At 37.3% G+C, this 12,247-nt stretch overlaps 1 protein-coding gene across 4 annotated transcripts in view; it reads left to right on the top strand.

Annotated features, from left to right (window-relative positions):
- Positions 1–12,247, top strand: part of WDR7 (WD repeat domain 7) — a 370,882-nt gene that overhangs the window by 260,076 nt on the left and 98,559 nt on the right. For all 4 annotated transcript variants that reach the window (XM_079942515.1, XM_079942514.1, XM_079942512.1 and 1 more), the window contains 3 exons: positions 3,285–3,402; positions 5,730–5,879; positions 6,471–6,553. In XM_079942515.1, the coding sequence (XP_079798641.1) occupies positions 3,285–3,402; positions 5,730–5,879; positions 6,471–6,553 (351 nt within the window). The remainder of the gene's footprint in view (positions 1–3,284; positions 3,403–5,729; positions 5,880–6,470; positions 6,554–12,247) is intronic.

Here is a 12,247-nt window from a genome sequence, read left to right as displayed (position 1 = left end):
GAAGGGTAATGTGTGACTAAGCCTTTAACTTGAAACTAGTGACCTGCCATTCATTGATCTCATTTTCTTTTCACTTTGTTTCTACTTGTAAGAGTCATCTTTGGTTGAGAAGAAGCACCTGCTGTACCTGTAACTGTCAGATGCAGGGCCAGATGTCTTTGCATTTGTTATCTCGTTCAATCTTCTCATCAACCTGGTGAAGTCGGTATTTTAATATAACCATTTTACTGACATTGTGCTTATTCAGTCTAGGGTGACCACAGGGCACAGCATGAGGGCAGGGGGACAATATCCACTTGTCACTGTGGCGTGAGCCTTGGAAGTCTGTCAGCTGACCTCCCCCACCCTCAGGTGCACACACACATGTGCATATCCATGTGTATTCATTCTTTCTCTCTCTTTCTCCCCTCTGCCTCGCCTCCCCTGGCCCCTTCTTAGCATCCCACTAAACTTTTCTCCTCCATGCAAGGAACAGAGACGGGGTGAAAGAGAGGACTTAGAGGTGGGCGGTGAGTTTGCAAGGATCCTGTTTATGTGAATAAAACTCTGCTTTGCAACTGCAAGAGGTCACGACAGCACAGCTGGGAATGGGCAAGACTTACACAGACTCCAGGAGGATGCTGTAACGCCTGTCCTGTGGAAGCCAGGCCCCATCTCTTAGTGAGAAACACATCCATGAGGAGGGCACCCGGAGCCAGGAACGGCAGCAGGGGCAACACCTTCTCTGTCCTTGTATTTCCCTTGATTCAGCCTAGCCCTGCAGGTAGCCAGGTCACCAACATACGGATGTAAGTTTCAAGTACAACAACCTTCAGGTCTGTTTCACAAGCTCGGCCATCGCCTGTCCTATACCTGCCTGTAAAGTTGGTCATCGGTACCCACATGTAAGACTTCTTTCTTTAGCTGAATTTGATCCTTTTGAGGGCTTTTGATTTCCAGTTCTGCTATTTAGTACAGTTGCTCTCTGTTCCAACTTTACCTCCATACCAGTCGATAACCATGCATCCTGTATCTTCATTCAATCCACTGTTGATACTGAATAAAACAGACCGGAGGTCCATGTGTTACAACACACCACTAGAAAGCTCTCTCAGGGATGCAGTCTAGCCAGGCATCCAAAAGTGCTGAGTTTAGTCATGTTAGCAATTCATTAATCCAATTACCCACAGCATCGTCCAGCCCCTCCCCCTTAATTTTCTCCAGAGGTCGGCTGTCCTGAGACATTACGCTGCTACCTTGGCTGTTTCTCTGGACCTGATTTCTCCCTCGTAAAATGCTGATATCACCACCTCATAGGGATGTTCTGGGCAGATGCAAGAGGACATGAAGTAGCACAGGGAAGCTCCACTTCAACCCTCTACCTACGGTTCCCGTCCAGTTATTTTTCCTCCTCTCATGCCTCCCACATGTGGGGTGGGACGCCTTGGAAATGGCCACTCTTTCTCCCTGGCTGACTGCTTGGCAGGGATGTTGCCTAGGGGATCTTTCCAACTTCAACATCCTGTGGTTTTACTGATCTTAGGAAAGTTGATTTAGGTTTGTTCAGAATTATTCAATTAACATGCCATATTTGTTTGTTTCAGGCTTTCAATATTATCAACATCTATTCATCCACATTGATGACAGGAAACATCATAGAGTATCTGAAAAATTTACCTTTTGAATTTTTTAAAACTTAGCTTAATAATGATCTAAAACTTTACAATAATTTTTTTTGACAATAATTTTTTAAGCAATCTAGCCCAGCACTACTCACCTAGTAAACATTTCTTTTCCTGAATTCTCAATAATAAAGTTTAATCCAGAAGAGAAACTGCTCTCCTGATGAGAATCTCTGTCCAGCCCCCATTGGGGCCCGAAGGCATCAGGACCTTCCGTGGGGGTGATGCGCCCACCAGTGCGCCTTCTGTTTATTGCTCGATATGTGTGTTTGTTCTCTCAGCTCACATCTGTCTTTTTTGCGGTAAACATGCAAGGAAAGCTCTCCATCGTCTTCTCCTCTGAGTTCCCGCTTTGTGTCTACCCTCAGTTTGGAAAAAAAGAGTAGAGACAGTTATATTATCAGACAGAGACTGAGCAATGTAAAAGTCACAAAGAAATAAGGAGAATTTTCTATAATCAATTTACCTTTTAAGAATGATGGGAATACCTATGTGATGCCTCCTTATTTTCAACTAAAAGTTAAAATAATGATTCTTAAATCGATTATAGAGATACTTGTAAACTTCCTGAAAATTTTTAGTAAATGTAATTCATTTGACACATGAAACACAAAGATTATTTAATTGGAGCAGGACAGATCTTAATATAATTTCATATGGATATTTAAATACCAAGGTTATTTAACTAGCGAGAGAAGCTATAATGGATCTCTTACTGAGTAACAAAATAGTCCCTGTACACAGTTGATGTGTGGGTCACATGCCACGTTTTAATGAAAGAAAAGTCTTAATACTTTTCACAGTAGTCTATATAAAATAAAAGGAAGCTTACAAACAGAAGAATATTATCATTTTTATGTTTTAGGAGTGGCAAAGGAAAATATAGCAGCACTATCCTATCATGACATCCTCTCACTCTAGAAAGATTTATTTCATCATGTACATATTCTTGTATATAGCCTGGACCATGTCATGTGTATGTTCTTTATAGAGAGAGAGTAAGTATCAGTTAATAGAATTTTTTGCAACAATACTGAATACCTACTGGCAGAAAATGCTGATTAGATTGGTTCTGAAAGTATTGAGTGTAGGGTAAACTAGCGCTACTGAGGGTATTTCAAACTAAAAATAATATATAAGCTAAAAATAATTTTGTGATTTTCAGTTCTTCGGTAATTTTATGGACAAGAATGAGTTTTGCTTCCTCTCAGATATAGGCCTTAAATACAGCCTTTCAACTTGGCCTTATAAACAAATTTTTACCTTTAAGTTTTTTAAGGGAAAAAATTGAAAATGCTCTGCACAATATTCTTTCTTGCCTTATTCGGAGCTATGTGATACGTATTCAGTACTAGTTCTTGATAATTTGTTAACAAGGCGTTTTTAACACTTTGGACAGATGCACATACTGTTTTCAATCTTCACGGTTAATTATTCGATTTTGTATGTGATGCCAGAACACCCTGACTCCTAATCACTGCTCATTGTTGCAAGTCCATTATATTCTAACTGTTTGAGTGCTCCCATTGACCTTGAACTGACATTATAAGCTGTGTCTAATCTTTTCAGTCTATATTTCTAATGCTTCTTTTCTTTCTTCCTTTTATTCTGATCCCTGTTTAGCATCACAATGGGGCTGCCTCTGAGCCCTGCAGCTGACTCTGCCCGCTCCTCAAGGCATGCCCTGTCTCTCATTGCCACGGCCAGACCACCCGCCTTCATCACGACTATAGCCAAAGAGGTGAGAGGAACTTCTCAGTGTGCTCCCTCTTCGCAGTTAGAGGAATTATCTCATATTGTGAGCCGAGGGTCCGTATCTATAGATAACCCTTACAGTTTGTTCTAGAACAATGCAAGTTAATAATTTGGGGCTGGGATGAATACGTATGTACCTGTGTGCATGCACGCAGAATTCCACGGCAGTGCATTCATTACTTGTGCTTTTGTAGTCATTTCTGTTCTCAACGTTAATTCACTTGTAAATATTTGTATTTACAGTAATTTCTCAATCTGAAATATAGCAGGCTTGTTCAAATTAAAATATATTAAAGGTATCCACATTTTACAAGTGTAAGTATCTACCTATAATCAAAACAAAACTTATTTAACACTGGCTCTCCAACTGTAAACAAAAATGTAAGTCATAAACTTGCTAATTGTTTTTCCTATTACATATCACAGATAAAGACTTGAATGCCAATTGATTCCCGAATTCTCAGTGCTCTAATTGCCCACATCTAACTGAAAAACTAGTAAAGAACAATGAACCAATTAATAAGGTCTTTCCTATAGGTCTTAGTAGTGGGAGAAAAGGCAAGGAAGATAAACGCCTGAATTTTCTTTAAAGGTTTGTTCCATTTTAGCATGAATAATGTGCAGACTCAGTGTCCGTGGGGTATGGGCTCTGCCTGAGTTGTTTTTCCTGTAGCTAAGATGAATTTTTAAAATACTAAATAAATACCTCGGAGTCTGCCCTGGTAACCTACAACCTGCTGGACCTATGTCTGCCCCAGAGCCATCCTTAATCGGCATGCAGCAAATATTTGTGACATGAATGTAGCTAGAAGGGAGGAAAGAAGGGCCTAATAGCAGATTGTATGGGTTTATCTGAGGCAGTGGGACTTTGAATTCACGCCTAAAATAGATTTGCAGACTAAGGGGCTATGTTTTTCTAATAGTGCATAGTGGTGCACTGAGAGTCCACTGTGTTTAAAATATACATATGTATATGTCTATATTTTATAGATAGTATATATTTTTATAAAGTATATGTATGTATAAATGAACAGATTTATTAGACGTGGTTTTTTTTTTTTTTTACCAGTTTTTCATATCAGTGGAATATACAGAGATACTAATATTGAATATACTGTATAAGCCTTACATTAGTCTGATACAGATACAGGTCTTACAAAGGCCAGGCATTAAATTGCCTCTTTAAAGAGATAAACAAGTATTTTATATTAATTGTGTTTTTAAGCTTAATTTTCACCATTTACATATGAGTATTTTTAAATGAACTGTTAGAATAGCCATGCTTGGGGTTTGTTCTACTCCAGCATTTGACTAGAAAGGTAATTTTTAAATATTTTAATGTTAATGGTCTAACTAATTGCCAATGATTCCCACATTCTTCGTGTTCTAACTAATATTTTAATGTAATAGTCCACATTTATTACCTTTTAAAAAAATGTTTTCCACTTCACTTAGAGGTTTAGAGTAAAATACTGAAGTATTTCTCACCATGACAGCTGTCCCTAACCCCATCCCCATGCCCACTCCTGCATGGCTGGCCCAGGGCCTGTTAATGCTGTTTCTCCTTTGAACTGTTAAGACTTACAGTTTGTACAAGGAAGAAAAATCACACTGAACTTACATTACAGTTGACCCTTGAACAACATGGGTTTGAACTGCGCAGGTCCACTTATATGTGAATTTTTTTCAGTAGTAAATACTACAGGACTGAACATTCTTGTGGATGGTTGAATCCTTGGACACAGAGGGCCACCTGTAAGTTGTACACGGATTTTCAACTCCGTGGAGGGTTGGCGCCCGTAACTCCCAGCATTGTTCAAGGGTCAGCTGTGTTTACACGGTGTTCATTATTTTTGGAGGTATGTTTTTTTTTAATTTCCCAACTTGATTATAAAGCACCTAGAATGGTGCCTGGGACACAGTAAGTGCTATGTAAGCATCATTTACCATTATTACTTGAGAACAAGAATCATGTCTTATACGCGCTGGTGTCTCCTAACTGCTACCCACCTCAATGCTGAATATGCAAGATTGACAAACCTTCTGTCTGTCCCTTTTTAAAAATGTCATGGTGATATTGTATTAAAGTCTCATATAATGCCCAAGAACTAGAATTCTATTAGGGAACACATACTGAGTGTTTATTGTACTAAGTACTTTGTTTGTAATTAAAAGTGTTTCCTGACCCACCCCAAGACATTTGTTTTTGTTGATTTTTTTTTCTGTTGTATTAGTAAGTGAAAAACCAGTGGCTAGAAATGTAAAAGTCTATCAAGTGTCGACCATATCTGCAACATGGAAATGTTTTTCTAGGTGCACAGACATACTGCTCTTGCAGCAAATACCCAATCCCAGCAGAATATGCACACCACAACTCTTGCCCGAGCTAAAGGGGAAATTCTGAGAGTCATTGAAATTCTTATTGAAAAGATGCCCACGGATGTCGTGGATCTTCTTGTGGAGGTAAGAATATTCTGTTTTAAATTATATCAGTACATCCACAGCTAAATTAAATATTCTAGTGTCGTAATGTAAATCAGCATCTTTATTTCCAGCACCTCTAAATGAAAGAAAGAGATGACTAAAATGAATGAACTTTTGTATCATTTCTGGAGACTTGATTTAAATTTCCTCAAAAATCAAAATGATTGCTATGTCCATTTACCATTCACATGGAATGGACTGTATTAGAGTTTTTAAAGGTTATAGTCTCTTCCGTATCTTTCACTATAAGTAAAACAGAACATAGAGTGTGCTTGAATAAAAGCTACCTATCCTGTACATAAATAGGAATTGCCTTTCAAGTAAACAAGTCTGGTTTCTTTATTTTACTGTGTGCTGTCTTTAAAAAATGGTTTTCACAGGTAAGAGAAAGGATGGCCTATAGTATAAAGTAAGTACACTGTAATTTTAGTAAATATACTGTAGTTTTAAAGTAAATATCAAAATCAAACTATGTAGAATTTTAATGCAAATGAGGCCTAAGTTAATAATTTAAATTATGGAAAATTAAGTATTTGAAACTAATTTTAGATTTGTGTCTTTTCTGTAAAGGTTATGGACATCATTATGTACTGCCTTGAAGGATCTTTAGTTAAAAAGAAAGGTCTTCAGGAATGTTTCCCAGCCATCTGCAGGTAAAGAAGCCTTCAATAGCATGCAAAATAAATAATTTTTAGTAACAAATAATTTAAAACAATTTTTTGAGCAGGATGAGTTCGTAGTTGTGCCCAATTAGAATTCCAATTATGAATTAATATCTGCTTACTTTCTAAGACAATTTAAGCACCTTATATTTAGTCAAAAACACAACTATAATAAAACCACTGTTTGAAATTGTGTTGTGAAGAGGTTTTCTCAAAACCTAAAAAATATGAGTAAGAGATAGCATCTATTAAATATGTCTGTATTCTTATATCCATTACTCAAATTAGCTTTCACATTACAAAAGAGAGAGTTAGGAAGCTATAACTTAGAGGAGGAAGATATACTTTTCAGCCAATAGAAACCTTTATGCCAACTTTTTGCTGGTAAATTTTATTTTTGATATAAAGGCCAGCATTTGCATATTGTCCTACTAAGTATAGGTGTTTTCCCTCTGAGAAAACAGGCCAAGAGCAGTTCAAAGAAGTCAAGAACAGTTAAAACTTTTATAAACAATGTTGTATATGTGAAGTATAACTCTAATAATTTGTATGTGTAGAGCATTTAATTATTATGAAGTGAAGATTTTTTAAATGTCGAAATGTAGTCGCCTTATGTTTATTTTTCTCTTAAAGTAGTTTTTGGCTCTCAGAATGTTTATAGCTTGAGGTACATTTTGTTTAAAAAAAATTTTTTTTAATATATTTATTTATTTTTGGCTGCGTTGGGCCTTCGTTGCTGCACGCGGGCTTTCTCTAGTTGCGGCGAGCGGGGGCTGCTCTTCGTTGTGGTGCGCGGGCTTCTCGTTGCAGTGCATGGGCACCTCGTTGCGGTGGCTTCTCTTGCTGTGGAGCACAGGTTCTAGGCACCCAGGCTTCAGTAGTTGTGGCACGTGGGCTCAGTAGTTGTAGCTCGCCGGCTCTAGAGCGCAGGCTCAGTAGTTGTGGCGCACGGGCTTAGTTGCTCCGCAGCATGTGGGATCTTCCCGTACCAGGGCTCGAACCCATGTCCCCTGCATTGGTAGGTGGATTCTTAACGCTGCGCCACCAGGGAGGTCCCTAAAAATTTTTTTACGTTCATGTGTTCAGTAGAAAGAGTGTTAAAATCTGTTGAAGATAATTGTTTTTGTCGAAAACAGAGCAACCAGTTAGTCATAGTTACATAACATTTTTCTTTTTAAGACAAGCTCAATGCTATCCTTACTTATGTTTGCTTGGTTCTGTGAGTATATTGTAGTGGAAGGCTTTATTTCAGATAAGTTTCCTGAAAGCAGTGGCGTTACACTATGCATCTTTATGCCTTTTGTATTTCCTGGCATTTCAAAAATATTTGCTGAATTAATTGTACTCTGCGTCTTCCCATATCTTTCGTCATATTTACAGTAGGTTTTACATCCTAGTCTCTTCATTTTGCTGTTTCTGATTTATACCATCCAGAAGTTAAATCAAGAACACATAGAAAAAGATTATGCTGTAGTGTACATGTGTACAGATATTTTCTTGTGATATAGAGTAGGCATGTTAGGATACAGTAATTTTTTAACATCATGCCACATTAATTCTGGTTTGTGTTCTTTTCATTAAAAATTATATATATTAAATGCTTTTGTATAATTAACTGATGTGAAAAATACATGTAGTTGTTATATTCCCAGTCGATTATTCTCTAAGGAAATGTCTATGCAAAAATGGACATTTATCTGTCACTTAGTGGAGGTGAGGAAGCAGTTTCATTAGGGATTATCTTACTGAAGGTTAGCAAAGCATTGCTTACAGCAGTCACTGCTGTGTAAATAACCCCCCTGGAGCTAACGTGAGGGAATTGTTCAACATGTAAAGGGCCTACCTTTGCCCTTGCTGGAAGCCTGACTTCTCCCCAGTTCCTTCAGTCACCTTACTTTCTGCACATCCACTTTGGTTTGCTCTTGTTTAATCACTGGAGAGCAAGGTTTCTGCTTGAATGCTAAGGAGGCAGGTGTCTAAATGGAATGCTCGGTACCAGTTCTTTTCTGATTTGGCAGAAAGCAATTGTATTTTGTTTGTTAATTTAATAATATTTATTGAACATCTACTGTGTATCAAGTGCTGACTAGGCTCTGGGGGTGCAATGATGAATGAGATCATGTCCTCAAGGAGCATAGTGTCTAATAGGGCAGGTAATCATTTTTTGTTTTGTTTTGTTTGTTTGTTTATACTGCAGGTTCTTATTAGTCATCAGTTTTATACACATCAGTGTATACATGTCAATCCAATCGCCCAATTCAGCACACACCCCCACCCCCCCGCGGTTTTCCCCCCTTGGGGTCCATACGTTTGTTCTCTACATCTGTGTAAGGCAGGTAATTATAAAGATAAGTAACGCCAGGGTGCTGTGTTATGTGCTGGGAGAGAATTACGTATGAGGGACAGGGTTGGGCAATAAATGTAGTGCTTAACTCTGGATATGGGAGGCTTAGAGAGTTCACAGAAGAGGAAGCAGAATAATAATAATAATAATGGAGTCTTGGAAAGTTTCACAAAGGAGAAGGCAGACTAATAATAATAATTTCCTTTTACTAAAGGAGAAAAGTACTTTAATAAAAGTGGCTGCCAAACGGAAGAAGGATTTGCGCTCCGCAGGGGTTTGTGGGGTGCTGGTAGGAGTGGTGGTGGGTTCTGGGAAAGCTTCACTGAAGAGTTGATGGGGTGAGCTTTGCAGAATAAGTAAGTGTGTGCCATCTAGAATTGCAGAAAGAATCATACTGACCAGTGTTTGGAGGTACAAAAGTATACAGTGAGTTTGGCAAATGCTCTGTGGTAGTGGCTGGAGTGTAGGTAGGATGGAAGTCTAGCATAGGGCCACAGGATACGGCTTTGAGTTCCATACACAGAAATTTGGTTATTATTCTGCAAGCAGTGGCGAGTCAGCAGAATTGAGCAAACACATGTAATTCTCTTTCCAGAACATAGTTGATAAGATATAATCTCATGAAACATAGGATTTATAACAAGTAGTTATAAATTGAGGTAGTTAACTACCTCTTATTAAATTGTATTTGGTATTATTAGAGCTGTGAAGATATAAGCCATAAAAAGTCAGTGCATAAACTTAGAAAGATGAATAACAATGTAAGGCTTGTACTAAATTAGTTGGAACAGATAATAAATCATGGAGGACTTCAGAGAACACTAAGCTTAGGTGGGACCTCCAAAGTTTTACAGGGCGATGCCATGCTACTTATTTAGGCTGATTTGTACTAGATTGATAAATGAACAACAACAAACATATTAACATATCAACAGAAGTAAAACTTATTTTATTGAAAACCTGCCATGTTTGTACCATTGTACGTGCCTTACAGCACTTATTTGCCCTCTACTTATAAATAAATGCCTTTCACTAGTCAAACTAGTGAAACTCTAGTCAAAGTCAGTGATGTGAATATCTGTGGTCCAGTCAGGTGAAATTTGTTTTTAAAATCTTTATATAATGTTGTATTCTTTTTGCTTGTTTGTTTGTTTTCTTCTTTCCTTTGCCCTTTCTTAAAGATGCTGTGGGTTTTAGCTTAGGCTAGCCTCTATAATGTCGCTACATACCAATATTCAGTTCTTATGGTTGGTAGGTCATAAAAAACTATAAAACTTCATTTACTGTTGTTTCTTTTAATGAGATGATATTTGTCAAAGCACCTAGCAGAATACTTGTGATTTAGGTATTCAGAGAATATTAGTTTCCAGGGAGGGGGGTCTCTCCATCTGAGCAATAATGTGAAAACCCAAAATTTGTGTAAGAAATTAGTTAATATTTATTTTAAAGAATTTTATATGCATAAAAACTATAGGATGGCATTATTATCATTTTCATATATGTAAAAAAATTGGTTTACTTCCCAAAATATTAAATAAATTTTAGTCAATGTTATAAAGATGCTCTTCACATCTAAAGTTGTATTAATTCAATTAAGAACTATTCTAGTATCCTGAAGTCATTGAATATTTAAAAATCAAAAGTACTCTCATTTGGGTTATACATAAATTTCTCTATTTTCTGAGTACCAAGATGAAGTAGCATCGTCAAATGTGGAATGATCCTAAGATTGGTTTTCTTGTTTTTTAGATTTGTTTTGTTTTATAACCTTGACAAGTAGGCTTGTGATTCTGATATGCATCTGGGTTCAGAATTTTAAAACTTGAACGTGGTAATTTCTCTAAGATTTTCTTTACTGTTAGTAACTTGGCAGTTATTTTTCAGATTGTATGTAAAATTTCCACTTTATTGGTGCTATGAAAGTCTTGGCTTTAAGCTTAGGCTGACCTCTGTATTGTATGTTGCTACATACCAATAGTCAGTTTATTCAGGTTTGTTTGTTTATTCATTCATTTATTCAGGTTTATTAATGATTAAATGACTTAATATACAATTTAATGAGTGGTGAAGCCATCCACTGAAGTATGTTGTTAAGTAAATTTCTTTGTCCTCTGACATATTTACTCAAAACATATTTAAGTTTAAGCTATAAATTGTAAGTACAATGAAAGAAAGAAGGATTGATACAGAAAGTTTGATTTTTCTAAGTTTGTTCGTATAATATTTTTCCGTCAGTTGTTAAAGCTTCTTGTAATATCTTCTGCTTGAAAACAGAAATGGATTAGAACACATGCCAGTAAAATTTGATATAATTGTCTTCTTACTGACCCGAAACTCACTTGTTGATATTAAAATATGAGGTTATAGACCGCAGAGATGAATAATTTGCCAGACTTGAGCCATATGTTTGTATCTAAACTTCTTAGCATCCAGTGTGCCAAGAGGGGCAGACCATCAACACCTAAGTCACAATGTTCAGATGATAGAAATAGAGCAGTTGTTCAAGAGGAACATACCTGTTTGTAGGACTGAGATCAACGTGGAATTGAGAGTCCTCAGAAGAATTTCCATCTGCGGAGCGGGTGGTTGAATCTGCCGATGTGGGACCTGTGGAAACGGACAGCCAACTGTCATAAGGCCTTTTATGTAAGGGTTTGAACATCTGTAGATACTGAAGGACGGCCATATGCAGTTTATAGACTCAGTTGTTTTATAGATTTGGCGACTCTCAAGAATGTCTTGGGAAAGAGCTCACACATGTCAATATTAAAATACATTCAGTGCCTGTTAGTTGAGAGAACTAAGGACACTAAACACAGGTATTAAGTGCTCATTCTCTGTTAGGCCCTCTGAGGAATAATGATCTCTAAGTGTAGTTCCTGGACTATCTTCAAGAGAATTACCTGATTTCTAGGCTCCCCCGAGAGCCACTGCATCAGACTGTCACGAAGCCTGATGATTCTTATGCACACTAAAGTTCGAAAACAAGTGCCCTAATAATCCGAAATCAAGAAAACAAAACCTGAGTCATTGTCCTTTGTGACCATGTTCGGTTATGTCAGAGCCTGTATCCTAGAATGCCTTTCTGTTTACATATTGAGTAAACTCAGAATTTCCAAGGAAACATCTAAAGACAGCCCTTCAGCTCCTGCATTCCAGTGATGCACTTAATTTTTAAAGACTTGCCCTTAGACAGTAGCACAGAATGCCTGCCGGAGACTTTAACTTCAAGCTGTTCATTAATTGACTTTTATCTAAAACTCCATTGAAAAAAACCAGAACAATTAGAAGTTAGTTTAAAAAACACAGGGTCCATTTATCCCTCTACATATTCTAGTTTA

Source organism: Stenella coeruleoalba (assembly GCF_951394435.1).
Source record: "Stenella coeruleoalba genome assembly, chromosome: 14".
In the NCBI taxonomy this organism is placed as follows: domain Eukaryota; kingdom Metazoa; phylum Chordata; class Mammalia; order Artiodactyla; family Delphinidae; genus Stenella; species Stenella coeruleoalba.
The sequence above is the reverse complement of the archived record's forward strand: the minus strand, read 5'-3'. Positions and strand labels throughout refer to the sequence as shown.